At 44.6% G+C, this 15028-nt stretch overlaps 1 protein-coding gene across 6 annotated transcripts in view; it reads left to right on the top strand.

Moving 5' to 3' along the window:
• The window catches only part of setd3 (SET domain containing 3, actin histidine methyltransferase), a 135294-nt gene extending 127651 nt beyond the window's left edge, over positions 1–7643 (top strand). For 5 of the 6 annotated variants that reach the window (XM_061842766.1, XM_061842765.1, XM_061842769.1 and 2 more), the window contains 2 exons: positions 6982–7139; positions 7232–7643. In XM_061842766.1, coding sequence (XP_061698750.1) covers positions 6982–7139; positions 7232–7372 — 299 coding nt within the window. In that variant the 3' untranslated portion in view covers positions 7373–7643. Of the gene's footprint in view, positions 1–6981; positions 7140–7231 lie in introns of those variants that run through there. The other variant, XM_061842771.1, reaches the window with a different exon arrangement.
• Positions 7644–15028: the final 7385 nt, after the last annotated feature.

The raw sequence follows: 15028 nt of genomic DNA, 5'->3' as shown, positions 1-15028 counted from the left end.
GAGTGTCTGCTAGGATGAAGGGCAAAGTTTACAAAACAGTGGTGAGGCCGGCCATGATGTACGGATTAGAGACGGTGGCACTGAAGAAACAACAGGAAGCTGAACTGGAGGTGGCAGAAATGAAGATGTTGAGGTTCTCGCTCGGAGTGACCAGGTTGGATAGGATTAGAAATGAGCTCATTAGAGGGACAGCCAAAGCTGGATGTTTTGGAGACAAGATTCGAGAGAGCAGACTTCGATGGTTTGGACATGTTCAGAGGCGAGAGAGTGAGTATATTGGTAGAAGGATGCTGAGGATGGAGCTCCCAGGCAAAAGAGCGAGAGGAAGACCAAAGAGAAGGTTTATGGACGTGGTGAGGGAAGACATGAGGGCAGTTGGGGTTAGAGAGGAAGATGCAGGAGATAGGCTAAGATGGCAAAAGATGACACGCTGTGGCGACCCCTAACGGGACAAGCCGAAAGGAAAAGAAGAAGAAGAAATTCGGCTTCCAAGAAAAGTTTTTACTGTGGTCTGAAAGATCCAATAACGCAATTTTTCAGGACAAAACCAATATTTTTACTCTACATAAAGAAATAATATATTCTCGAGTATGTTTTATGTCGTGGAGAATAAAAGGTATACTCTCTGGCCGTGGGGTTTAACTCCATCCATACATCACAAAGGCCCATCTCTGTCGTAATCGTCTCGTCTCGTGTCGTCATCCTCTTTTCCACTTTTTTGGATATGGTATTGTTTTGGGCCCAACTTAATCTTGATACATCCCATTTTGGATTCAATCTCAAATTAAAATCCCCACCACAAATCACAATTCCTTGGGCTTTCGTAATCATCAAATCATAGATTTGTCTGTAAAATTGCCATGTTGCACGGAGGGGAGCATAAACATTTGTAAAAGTAATTCTGCCACTTTCAACCTCCCCACAACCACATTATATCTTCCTTCTTTATCTATCATTTCTGATATGTTTTAAAAAAATCACCCTTTCTGAGATAAGTGTAGCTACCCTGCGTCTGTGCACTGTTTTGTATGATGATGAACAGACCCGATTAAAGCCCTGTCTATTAAGTTTAAGGTGCTCTGTATCAGTTACTGTAAATGGATCTCCTGCAATAGTAGTACATCAATCCTATCCTTTTTCACTTTGCCCAGTATTTTGCTCCTTTTTATTGAATTAAGTACACCCTTTACATTATAGGATGCTATCCTTATTGAGGAGATCTGGTTTTCAATCATGATTCAAATGTCACTTTGTTTTTACCCCTCCGCTCAAACACAGTAACAGCATGAGTACATAAAAAAAGGAAAGAGGGAAAAAAAATTATGAAAAGAGAAACCTCTTTACTTTAACTCCTCCTCTTGGGGCAGGATCTCATCCCTGACCTGTAGAGGGCATGCCACCCTTTTCCGACTGAGAACTATTGTCTCAGATTTGGTGGTGCAGATTCTCATCCCAGCTGCTTCACACTTGGCTGCGTACTGCTCCACTGAGAGCTGGAGATCACGGCTTGATGAAGCCAACAGAATCACATCTTCTGCAAAGAGCAGAGAAGCGATACTGAGGCTACCAAACCGGACACACTCTATGCCTCAGCTACGCCTACAGATTATGTCCATAAAAGTTCTGAACAAAATTGGTGACAAAGGGCAACCTTGACGGAGTCCAACTCACACCGGAAACGAGTCCTACTTACTGCCAGCAACGCAGACCAAACTCTGACACCGGACGTACAGGGACCAAGCAGGCCGCATCATGGGGTTCGGTATCCCACACTCCTCTTCGAAGTATTCTCCCCACCAACTCACAACATCCCGAGTTGAGGTCAGCATTGCTCCATGCCCACTATACACAATGTTGACGGTGTACTGTGTTCCACTCCTGAGATGCCTGGATGTTTAACCAGAATATCCTCAAAGCCATTTTGAAGTTGTTCTCCATGACCTCAACAAACTTCTCCCACGCCTGGGTTTTTGCCTCAGTGACCACCATAGCTGCATTCCGCTCGGCCAGCTGGTACCAATCAGCTTCCTTGGGAGTCCCACAGGCCAAAACTGCCCGATAGGACTCATTCTTCAGCTTGACAGCATTCCTCACTGTTGGTGTCCACTAATGTGTTCGGTGCTTGCCGCCACGAAGGGCACCAACCACCTCACCAATGGAGTTGCGGAATATTGTCCACTTGGACTCCCCTGGAACATGAGCAAAGTTCTTTTGGAGGTTGGAGTTTAAATTCCTTCTGAAAGAAGAATCTACCAGCCGTTCCCAGCAGACCCTCACAATACATTTGGGCCTGCTACGTCGGACCGGCATCTTCCCCCACCATCGGAGCCAACTCACCATTTGTGAACATTTGACAGCTCCACCCCTCTCTTCACCCGAGTGTCCAAGACATGCATTCGTTATTCCGAAAGTCGATCATTGAACTGCGACCTAGGGTGTTTTCGTGCCAGGTGCACATGTGGACACCCTTATGCCTGAACATGCTGTTCATAAGGACAATCCGTGATCTAGCACAGAAGTCCAGCAACAGAACTCCACTCTGATTCTGATCCGAGGGGCCGTTTTTCCAGGTCTCACGTGGGCATTGAAGTCCCTCAGCAGAATGATGAAGTCCCCCAGAGGGAGCGCTCTCCAGCACTGAAATGTCCGACGAGGGCAAATAACACTAGACCACTGTTAAACTTACATAAAAAATGCATATCATGCATTCCCCCGCAGACCCATAGGCTCCTCTGATCACTGCTTGCTGTACTTTATTCCTACATACATGGAAACACTTAAGTGTGTGAATCCTTTAGTAAAATCAGTTAAAAAATGGACCAACGAGGCATAATTTCAACTTCAAAGCTGTTTTGACTGCACAGATTGGAGTGTCTTTGAAAATTTAGAGCGCAGCCTAGATGAATTCACAGATATTGTTACCACGTGTGTCAGTTTTTGTGAGGAGGTGTGTGTACCAACAAAAACTGTGCCCACATTCAATAAAAACAAGCCGTGGTTTTCAGCCAGACTTAGGCAAATCCACCAGGCTAAAGAGGTTGCATATCGTAGTGGGGACAGGACCCTCTATAAGTGCACTAGAAACCAGGTGATTAAAGAAACTAACATTGGAAAGAGGGACTATACAGTTAAACTGGAAAAACATCTCTGTACTAATGACTCCAAATCATTTTGGCAGGAATTGCAATCGCGGAGGGATCCCGAAGCGTTCCCAAGACAGCCGCGAGACATAGTCTCTCCATCGTGTCCTGGGTCATCCTCATGGTCTCTTTCCGGTGGGACATGCCCGGAACACCTCTCCAGGGAGGTGTCCAGGAGGCATCCGAATCAGATGCCCCAGCCACCTCATCTGGCTCCTCTCAATGCGGAGGAGTAGCGGTTCGACACTGAGCCCCTCCCGGATGATCGAGCTTCTCACCCTATCTCTAAGGGAGAGCCTGGACACCCTGCGGAGGAAACTCATTTCGGCCGCTTGTGTCCGGGATCTTGTTCTTTCGGTCATAACCCACAGCTCATGGCCATAGGTGAGGGTAGGAATGTAGATCGACTGGTAAATTGAGAGCTTCCGCCTTTTCACTTAGCACCCTCTTCACCACAATGGACCGATACAAAGTCCGCATCACTGCAGACGCTGCACCGATCCGTCTGTCGATCTCCTGCTCCATTCTTCCCTCACTCGTGAACAAGACCCCAAGATACTTGAACTCCTCCATTTGGGGAAGGATCTCATCCCCAACCTGGAGAGGACACGCCACCCTTTTCCGACTGAGGACCATAGACTCGGATTTGGAGGTGCTCATTCTCATTCCAGCGGCTTCACACTCGGCTGCAAATCACTCCAGTAAGAGCTGGAGATCACGGCTTGATGAAGCCAACAGAAACACATCATCTGCAAAGAGCAGAGATGCGATGCTGAGGCCACCAAACCGGACACACTCTATGCCTCGGCTGCGCCTAGAAATTCTGTCTATAAAAGTTATGAACGAAATCGGTGACAAAGGGCAGAGTCCAACTCTCACCGGAAACGAATCCGACTTTTTGCCAGCAATGCGGACCAAACTCTGACAGCGGTCATACAGGGACCAAGCTCGGTACCCCATAGTCACGAAGAACCCCCCACAGGACTCCCTGAAGGAAACAGTCTCCTTCTCAAAGTCCATAAAACACATGTAGACTGGTTGGGTGAACTCCCATGCACCCTCGAGGATCCTACAGAGGGTGTAGAGCTGGTCCACTGTTCCACGGCCAGGACAAAAACCACATTGCTTCTCCTGAATTCGAGACTCGACTTCCCGATGGACCGTCCTCCCAGTACCCCTGCATAGACCTGACAGGGAGGCTGAGGAGTGTGATCCCTCTGTAGTTGGAACACACCCTCTGGTCACCCTTCTTGAAAAGGGGACAACCACCCCAGTCTGCCAATCCAGAGGCACTGTCCCCGATGTCCATGCGATGTTGCACAGGCGTGTTAACCAGGACAGCCCCACAACATTCAGAGTCTTTAGGAACTCTGGGCGAATCTCATCCACCCCGGGGGCCCTGCCACCAAGGAGCTTTTTAACCACCTCGGTGAGCTCAACCCCAGAGATAGAAGAATCCACCCCAGAATACCCAGACTCAGCTTCCTCGTGGGAAGGCATGTTGGTGGAAGCCTTGACGGAGTCCAACTCTCACCGGAAACAAATCCTTCTTACTGCCAGCAATGGGGACCAAACTCTGACACCGGACGTACAGGGACCGAGCAGCCCGTATCATGGGGTTCGGTATCCTACAGTCCTCTTCAAAGTATTCTCCCTATCGACTCACAACATCCCAAGTTGAGGTCAGCAGCGCCCCGTCCCCACTATACACAGTGTTGATAGTGCACTGCCTCCCCCTCCTCAGATGCCGGACGGTGGACCAGAAATGCAATGGAGGCGCAGCACATTGTCCACTCGGATTCAATGTCCCGCATCTCCTCCGGGACGTGAGCCGTTCTTTCGGAGGTGGGAGTTGAAATTCCTTCTCAGGGGAATCTGCCACCCATTCCCAGCAGACCCTCACAATATGTTTGGGCCTGTCACGTCTGACTGGCATCTTCCCCCACCATCAGAGCCAACTCACCACCAGGTGGTGATCAGTTGACAGCTCCGCCCCTCTCTTCACCCGAGTGTCCAAGACATGCGGTCGCAAGTCCGATGACACAACCACAAAGTCGATCATCACGGTGTCCTGGTGTCAAGTAGACATGTGAACACCCCTATGCCTGAACATTGTGTTTGTTATGGACAATCCATGGTGAGCACAGTAGTCCAATAACAGAAGACCACTCAAGTTCTGATTGTGGGGGCTGTTCTTCCCAATCACGCCTTTCCAGGTCTCACTGTCATTGCTCACGTGGGCATTGAAGTCCCTCAGCTGAATGATGGAGTCGCCAGAGGGGACACTCTCCAGCACTCCCTCTAAGGACTCCAAAAAGGGTGGGCACTCTGAACTGCCGCTTGGTGCATAAGCACAAACAACAGTCAGGATCCGTCCCCCAACCTGGAGGCGTGGGAGGCTACCATTTCATCCACTGGGGTAAAACCCAACGTACAGGCCCCAAGCCAGGGGGCAATTAGTATACCCACACCTGATCGGCGCCTCTCCCCGTGGGCAACTCCAGAGTGAATGGTCCAGAATGCCAAATTTTCTAGGTGGATTGAGATGAGTGAACTCCAGATTTTAGACAATGTGTAAATGGTAAAACACAGTACCTTGGCGTTCACATCCAGCTAGAGCACAGCGGCATCACAAACTATGAATGTTTGGGTTGCCATTTTTATCTTCTTAACGGATATCGTTTTCATACTTTTCAGTGGTGATGGGGTATGCACATTCTTGGCCAGTGTCTTGTGAAAGTGGCTTAAAGCTGTTTGAACGTCTGGTGTCAGTGTTTTGCATTGACTCATGTTCTTTTTTTTCTGGCCCTTCGCTGTCGCAACCACAGCCGCTCACTCATGATTGAAGTAGCCCACAATCCAGTCCTGGGTAATCTGCTCGTATGCTGTCCTCTGTTATCGATATTCTCCCACATGTTTGGGGGTTGTTATGAGTAAATTTCCGGGAAACTGCGAGACAATCCATTCCTGTTTCCACAGTCCACATCCGTGGTGAGGATAAGCGGAGAGTTGTCTCACTATTTATTGGGAAAAGGGATTTGAATTTCTGATAGTCTTATTCTGGACTAATCGATAGCGCCTACTTGAGGGAAGGAACTGGAAGAGATGGTGACCTGGATGTGGAGGGTCCAAGATGATTTTGCAATCTTTTGTCTTAGTTCTGCAAGCATGTTAGTGCTCAAGGGTGGATAGGAGGATAGTGAGGATTTTTCTTGCAGTCCTGATAGTCTGTTGCAGTTGGAGTTTTTCTGTTTTTGTGGTGGCACCAAACTAGACGATGGATGTGATGGATGAACACATGACTGAGTCAATGACTGCTGCATAGAACTGCCTGAAAAGCTCATGTGGCAGGCCTTGGTTCCTCAGAAACCGCAGGAATTACATCCTCTGCTGGGCATTTTTGGGGATGGAGTTTATGTTGGTCTCCCACTTCAGGTCCCTAGAGACTGCATTTCCAGGAAAGTTCACAACAGTTGATATAGGGCAGTAGGACAGTGTGAGGGGGAGCTGTGAAGGATGCTTCCTGTGGACCATGATCATCTCCACAATCTTGAGCGTGTTCTACTCCAGGTTGTGTCGCTTGCACCAAAACCCCAAATGCTTCACTTCCTGTCCATATGGAGACTTGTCGACAGCACCAAAGCTTTGACTTTGGCCTGGTGGATGAAGCTGTCATACCTGGACAGAATACCTGCAATCACAGGGTGAACATGCAAATGTGTGCAAACCCACAGAAAAGGGAGATTCTAAACAATTTTGAACTTCCTTAATGTGTTATTTGTGGACTTCCATTCTTTACTAGTAGTTTTACTCTTGGACTTCTGATTTTGTTTTATTACAGAAGAACTGAAAAACTATATTGGGGGAGACTCCATCAATAAGATATTAAACCTGAGCAACGTTGATTACCCAGTTAGCTGGGGGAATGAAATCAAACTGTGGACTTTTCTGGAGACCAGAGTCACGCTGCTGCTCAAGAACTATAAGACTACATCTGAGGTTAGAACGATTGTTTATATATGCAATACAGTGTACCTTTTCTTCACATTAGAAGGCCTTTGTCGATTGATCACTTCTGCATTGTCTTTCAGGTGGACAGTAACCTGTTACAGCAACCTGATCTATCGCCTCATGCTCGTGTGGCAGTCCAGCTCCGGCTAGCTGAAAAGCAGATCCTGCTGAAATCACTGGCAATTGGACAAGCTAAACTTGTGGTCTTAAAAAAAAAGTGACAGAGCGCACCCTTTTGCCTTGCTGTGACAACAGTGGCATGGTTTGATGTGAGACTACTACTTGCAAAGCTTCAATCATGTTACATAAAGTGGAGAAGTTTCGGGAGGGGAAGGAGTTTGAGCTGGTGAAGCACTGTTTCTCCAAGTGGAGAGTTTCTGAGCATGATGGAGATAAAAGCTAATAGTACAAGAATAGAGATTTTGACAAGCAATAATGATGATTCAGTGAACAGTTTGTGACCCAAGATGACAATAAAAAAATGAACAAGGAGTTGTTTCCAGTACACATTTATTGAAACCAGCAAAAATTCCTGTCAACGTTGATAAATTCTCCGATACACCCATAGTTCATATTTACTTTGGTATAATTATTTTGTTAGACAAATGATCTAGAAATATTGACTGATTTGCAATAAAAAAAATATTTATTTTACATTTTCTGTAGTTGCATGTTCACGGCACGGTGTTCAAGTGGTTAACACATACACCTCATAGTTCAGAGGGATTCGGATCTAGGGTTTGGCCCGCTGTGGGGAGTTTACGTGTTGTTCTCAGGCTCGTCTATTTTTTTCTGTGCTACTCCGGTTTCCTCCCACATTCCAAAAACATACGTGAGCTTAATTGATGATTCAGAATTTAACTTTGGTATGAATGTGATTGTGAATATCGATTTGTATCCTGTAATTGCTTGGCGATGAATAAAGGGTGTACCTGCCTCTTGCCCAGAGTCAGCTGGGATAGATGACAATGACACACCCAAAACCCTCGTGACTCTAGAAGATGGATCAATAAGTTTAATGAAAAAAAAAACAAAAAAGAAACGGCCTCTTTCATTAAATTTTGACTGGTTATGTTTTAATCTATTTGGTTTTGGTTTTTGACTACTGACCATTGATGTGATTTGTTTTGAAGATGTGACATATGTTTGTTGTTTTGATGAGTCTTGCATTGGAGGTGAGACCACCTGAAGTCATACTGGTCAAGCACATTCGGGCAGGGTCACACAAATTCACGTGACATAATCACGGCTTCCTCTTCTTTCAGCTTGTCCCTTTCGGGGTCGCCACAGCGTGTCATCTCAGATGAACGCACATATATGTTTGGCACAATTTTTACGCCGGATGCCCTTCCTGTCGCAACCCTTCTCAGGGAGTGGAGGCCCCAGTGGGATACGAACCCACAACCCCTGGTTTACCAAACCAGTGCTCTAACCACTGAGCTACGGGGCCTCAATCACGGCTTCCTCTACTGGTCATAAAAAAAGATAAAACTGGTACTTCAAAGGGCTATTTATTTAACAATAGAACCAATACTTCACTAGTGGTTACCTGGCACTTCAAAGGGTTATTTAATGGGATTGTAATGTCGAATTTCTAATGCAAATTATCTTATCTAGATGAAAACATTTGTTCAACTGTACCATAAAATACGTATCCTGTTTTTGAATTAAAGCCTGCGTACTTTGACCTAGTTTCCATCACCTGAAAAACAACTCATTTCGGGGGCGGAGCCTCTGACGTCACTCAAGGTGAACCGGCTAATGTGCGACTTACTTCACCACGGGACTCACTTGATTTTAAGAATTCCTCAGTGATTGTCAGCTAAAACTAATCCATAACAATGGTGAACATGTGTGTGGTTCAGTTTTGTAGCAATTCGAATAATTCTGGTTAGAGAGGCCTCGTAGCTCAGTGGTTAGAGCACTGGTTTGGTAAACCAGGGGTTGTGGGTTTGTATCCCACTGGGGCTTCCACTCCCCAAGAAGAGTTGCGTCAGGAAGGGCATCCGGCGTAAAAATGGTGCCAAACATACATGTGCGTTTCATCTGTTTTAGTACACTACTGGCATCAGTCAACAAATTTCCATCTCTATCCTTAATCACCCTTACCTGCTGCACACTTTCCTTGTATGACTCCCTGTATTTTGGGGTTCCACCACCAAGTCTCCCTCTCCCCTTTCCTACCAGAAGACACACCAAGTACTCTCCTGCCTGTCTCTCTGATTACCTTGGCTGTCGTAAGTCCAGTCTTCCGGGAACTTCTGCTGTCCATCTAGAGCCTGGAACACGGGAGTGCTCGAGCCTATCCCAGCTGTCATCAGGCAGGAGGCAGAGTACACCCTGAACTAGTTGCCAGACAATCACAGGGCACATTGAGACAGACGACAGTTGCAGTCACAATCACACGTACGGACTATTTAGAGTGTCCAATTTATGTTGCACATTTTTGGGATGTGGAAGGAGAACCAGAGGGCCCAGAGAAAACCTACGCAGGTTCCAGGAGAACTCCACACAGGCTGAGCCGGGATTTGAACGACAGTCCTCAGAACTGTGAGGCCAATACTTTACACCTGCTTCACCCTGCCGCCTTTCTTCTACCATAAGAAGCCAATTATTATATTGTCAGAAAATGCTTGTTGCACTTTGTTTCTACATCTAATTTAGTGTTTAAATAAGCAGTCACTCCTTTCTAACCTCGAAGCTGTCACAATGGCAAGTTATTGTAGTTTGGGAAATGCACAAATATACCCGGAATTGAGGATTCTTGGACGACGCATACGCCCTCGTTCCATTCACAGGTACACAGATTGTAAGACTTGCAACTTGCATGGCCTGATTATTGTCTCAAGAATGTGGTTTTACATTTACGGATCTACTGTGTTATTTTAATGAACTCAAATTATTATTTTTTTGGTACGTAGTTATCCAATTTGTTTTCTGCGACCTTGGGTGGTTCCAGCAGATACCACTTGAACAGAAAAATTAAAATAACTGTTTTCATCCAACACCCAACAGCAAAATTTAACTGTTTAGTTGCCATTATGATAGCAGACTCACTCCCTAAATGCCTTGGCTGGGTTGTTTTCTTCAAGGGTTGAGACGATGGGGTTCTAAATACCACTATCCCGTGTAACCAGATTACAGCGACCTTGAGAGTGGGAATGAGAACACCTATCTTGCAAATAGCCGATTAAACAAATTAGTATTAACAATGGTTTCAAAATCAATAACCTTAAAATGAGAGAAATTAACTGAAGTATTCCTTTCTGCTATTTTTAAAGCTGTTGGCGTTGTCAATAACTCCTGAAAGAGACCTTCCCATTTGGGTAATGACAATACATTTTTTTCTCTCTTTTTTTTCTTTTCACACATCAATGCATCTAATGTTTGGTTGGAAAGAGTTCTATTTGAAAAGGCATCTATAATGACCAAACCTTTTTTTTAATTTTCCGTCTCTTTGGTTTAATTCACTTAAGTCTATATGGATAATTTGAAATGGATATTGTGGTGTAGGTGTGTGGAACCATCTTGTACATGGTCTCAAATTACTTGCAGATTTTGTCTTGCACATCAAACATGTCCTACAAACATTTTTCGAATAAGAATAAAAGCCATAAAGTGTATAATGTTGATGTATAGACTCATATCCCTCCTGTTTGAGATATGTGACAAAAACATTGTTCAAAATGGCCACCTATGTATATAAATTTCTTTTGGCAGGATAGATTTGTTATCATACATGGTTTTCTTGTAATGTTGCGCCATTTTTCTTCCAAAGTTCTTGTTCAGCTTTGGGACTTAGTTGTTGCATATCTCTTAATGTATCTAGTTATAGATTTGTAGTTGTGTCAATTATCATAAATTGAATTTTTCCTAATACAGTTTCCTTTAGTATTCTATCAGCGAAAGCATTTCCCAATGAAATCATATCTATGTTTGATGTATGTGTGAGGCATTTGTATACAGTAACAGTTTTTTGGCAGTGGTATTGCATTTAGTAATTCAACTAACAATTTTGCACATGTTACTTTGCCTGTGAATGAAATCATCCCGCCCTCTTTTTTCCCAGTTGTCGGGTTCATACCTAACCGCTGGACTAATATGCAAGTTAGAGACAAGAAATCTTTAATTGACTCATCACAAAAACAGATTCGGCTGACCAGCTGCACCTCCGAACCACGTTCTGAGTCAACCTCACCGTTCTACCTTTTTTTATTGCTTTTTCAGGTCAAAAGGTTACATGGTTACAAGTTCACTCTGTACAAATGCTGAAACAGCTGGCTACACCAACACAAACACTAAGGTACATGTTTCTTCAAGGCTGCAACAGTGTCCTGATAAACCCACAAGAGAGCAACATGGCATTCTTTTAAGACATGTTAATGGCGTTCTGGGGTATCTGCTTATGGTTAGAAGGGGGACATTGCCTACCAGTGTTCGGGAGTATCTGCTCCAAGTCAGCAGGGGGCATCCCCTTCCTGGCGCTGCTGGGTCACACTCTGGGTCACGCATACCACTCCCAAGGAGAACACTTCAGAGCAAGACTAATAGAAACAAATACATGATAAAACAATAATTCTAACATCTCCCTCCAGTTTATTATGTATTTGCTTTCTGAAAACAAATACACATACACAGGGAAAAAAAAACGTTTTTACTCATTCTGGATTTACAAACAAGTCAGACAAATTTAATGGAAAATCGGCGTCACTCTATTTGCAGTTCAAGGATAGATCTCCACGACCTGTTCCTTTGTGGAAAGCTGTGTTAATAAGTTTTACAATGAGAATACATAGAGAGGGAATGCAAAAACATCCACACAAGGTCAAAATTGCTGCAAAAACAGTGACTGATACCAAATTTTAGGACAACAGGGCTTTGTATCTTTCGAAGGCATTTATCCAGGTCTCTCACACACGGAGGTGTCAATACCGGAATGAGCCATTAAGGGTTCGAAGCCCCTCGGTGGCATGACTCCATAGCTGTGTGTTGGCCTTCACTGCGCAGCATTGTTCTCCAAACATAGCACAGGATTCCCCCCTCTCAGCCAACATGTCAACAGCGACTCCGCCCTGGAATGCCATAAATGAAGTAGCAGATAACTGCTCATGCACAGCTTCAAACCCTCTCTCTGTCCAACTGCCCGATTTTTTTTTTGTACATTGTAATGAATGCAGTTGATTCAGTCTCCATTTTTGTCGGTTGTGCACCAACAACTTGAGGACTCAAATCCTGCTGCCAGTTGATCAGACAATTTATACTCACTTGGAAAATCAGAGGCGTCGATGTATGTTAAAACACTTTTGTTTTTCCCAATCTGCTGCACTTTCGTGGATGCCAGTGTTTCGGTAAGACTGCATGTACGGAAGATGTTATACCATAAACAGACATCATATGAAAAGAAAAGACAATAGTGTTATCAATGCACCTCAACCCATCTTTCTTTTTCCAATTTGTCAAAAGGCCTGTTACCTGCATCATCAACAGATGTCCTGACACAACAATTACTTAAATGTTCTGTCAATCACAAAAATGGTTTTCCACATCAAAGCTAATAAATTCCCTAATTTGCTTCCAGTTACTGTCAATTTGTTGCATGTGAAATTCCTCAGTGCTACGTCAATAAAGAATTTCTGCTTGTTCTAGTGTCCATCCATCTATCAATCTTCTGAGCTGCTCTTCCTCACAAGGGTCACGGGAGTGCTGGAGCCTATCCCAGCTACCAACAGGCAGGAGGCAGGGTACAGCCTGAACCGGTTGCCAGCCAATCGCAGGGCACATCGAGACAGATGACAGTCACACTCAGAATCACACCTAGGACATTTTAGAGTGTCCAATTAATGTTGCATGTTTTTGGGATGTGGGAGGAAACCGTTGTGCTCAGAGGAAACCCATGCAGGCACGGGGAGAACATGCTATTCCACACAGGCACGGCAGGGATTGAACCCCGGTCCTCAGAACTGTGAGGCCAAAGCCTTAAACGTGCGCCGCCGTTGTTCTACCATAAGAAGCCAATTATTATATTGTCATGAAATGCCTGTTGGAATTTGTTTCTCCATCTAATTTAGTGTTTAAATAAGCAGTCACTCCCGTTTAACCTCAAAACTGTCACAATGGCAGGTTATGGTAGTTTGGTACCTGCACAAATATACACAGGGAATTGAGGAATTTTTTTGGAAGACACATGAGCCCTAGTTACATTCGCAGACACACATTTTGTAACACTTAAAACTCTCATAGCATGATTATTGTCACATGAATGTGTTTTACATTTACAGATACAGTGAAGAAAAGCAGCTGAGTTGGCAGAAGAAGAGGAATGCACAAACCAACCTTGCAGGCCGTAGCACCGGCCCTGGAAATATTTCTGCATGCCTAGAGCAGCCCTCTCCCCAGCAAGATGTTTGTGCATATGATGTTGACCATGGTTTACAAACACCCATTGAAGAAGACATTGTTTATAATTTGAAGTTTAAGCCTGAGGTACAGCTCATAATAAATTGTAAAACTATGACCCTTTTTTGTAATACTGGCGCTTGCAGAACTGTTTGTAGGGAGCGTATTCCTGGCTTGGTTAATGTCTGATGACAAAGTGTTTGTGCGGACTGCCCGGGGGGAACTCTCTGTGGTGTCTGTCCCACACCCCGTGAGAGACACTTGCAAATTGCCAGTACTAGTGACACCAGATTGTCGTGCTTATTTGTTGAGGAGAGATGGCTTGCTCAAATTGGGATTAGCATTAGTCCTTACTCCAGGAGGGAACAGACACTGTGAATTTTTACAGGGGCAGCTAAATGTCCTGTCGGGGCATGATCCTGCCCGCTATATAAAGTGCATTTTCTTTGGAATCTGAATGCCCCCAGTGGCTGTTTCAAACTGAGGCTCTGTTGAAGCTGCTTCCGTGTGACGTCAGGTCTAGACAACCCCAGTAAAGAAAATGGCTTCCTATACAAACAAACATACATACATACAAACATACATGCTGCGAGTGGGATCTCGAGGAGATAGACAGGAGTGATGAAGAACTTTTTATGGAATGCTCTGTGGAAGAGATAGGAACTGAAGAGGAGGAATTTTCTAATTCTTCCCATGTTCAAAAAACATCCCATTCAACCATACTTGTTCGAACCAGAGTTGACGAATGCAATACAAGGACGGTATTCGGCGAGACCAAATGATGTTGAGCTGGAGCTTTGCACCCAAAACACAGACTGGTAGGTGCCTAGAGAAATATACCGTACACCTTGTTGACGAAATAATCTAATTCACACACGTTTGAACATCTGATGCTGCTTGCACAGAACAGTGAGTCATTTTGTTTTTGTTGTACAAGCGACTAAGTCGGCATTAAACAAAAACCTAAACCTTCCATTTCTTAGTTGTTAAGGTAGCTTTGCATACATTCAAGTTTGTCATGTTTTCACATTTTAGTCAGAAGATAATGAATGAATAAATGATAGGGCTTTATGCCACAGCGGCATTATTTCAGCCTTATCTTGGTGAGCAAAAGATAGTAATGAAATACAACTTTGTGCTTAAAACAAACCACATAACATTATTTTAACTGATGATATTTTTTAACCAGGTGTAAATGTGGAAATTGCCACCCAATACCTTCCCAGAGAGAATGCCGCTACTCTAAGGAAATTACAGAAACAGCCCAGAAGTTGGATGGAACCGCCTTGGCTTGCATTGTTTACCACGAAGGCTTTTACCCAGTCTGCCTAAACCCATTTGTAATGGAGACAGCCTGGCATGTCTTTCAAGACCATTAGGGCAGAAACGCCTTCACAGGAGAAGGACATGAAAGAAATCGCCACGTGGCTAAATGTACAATCCTGCATTAGTTTCTTCACAGTGTGATGCCCTTGTTTCAA

Source organism: Syngnathoides biaculeatus, chromosome 15 (assembly GCF_019802595.1).
Source record: "Syngnathoides biaculeatus isolate LvHL_M chromosome 15, ASM1980259v1, whole genome shotgun sequence".
Taxonomy (NCBI): domain Eukaryota; kingdom Metazoa; phylum Chordata; class Actinopteri; order Syngnathiformes; family Syngnathidae; genus Syngnathoides; species Syngnathoides biaculeatus.
The sequence above is the reverse complement of the archived record's forward strand: the minus strand, read 5'-3'. Positions and strand labels throughout refer to the sequence as shown.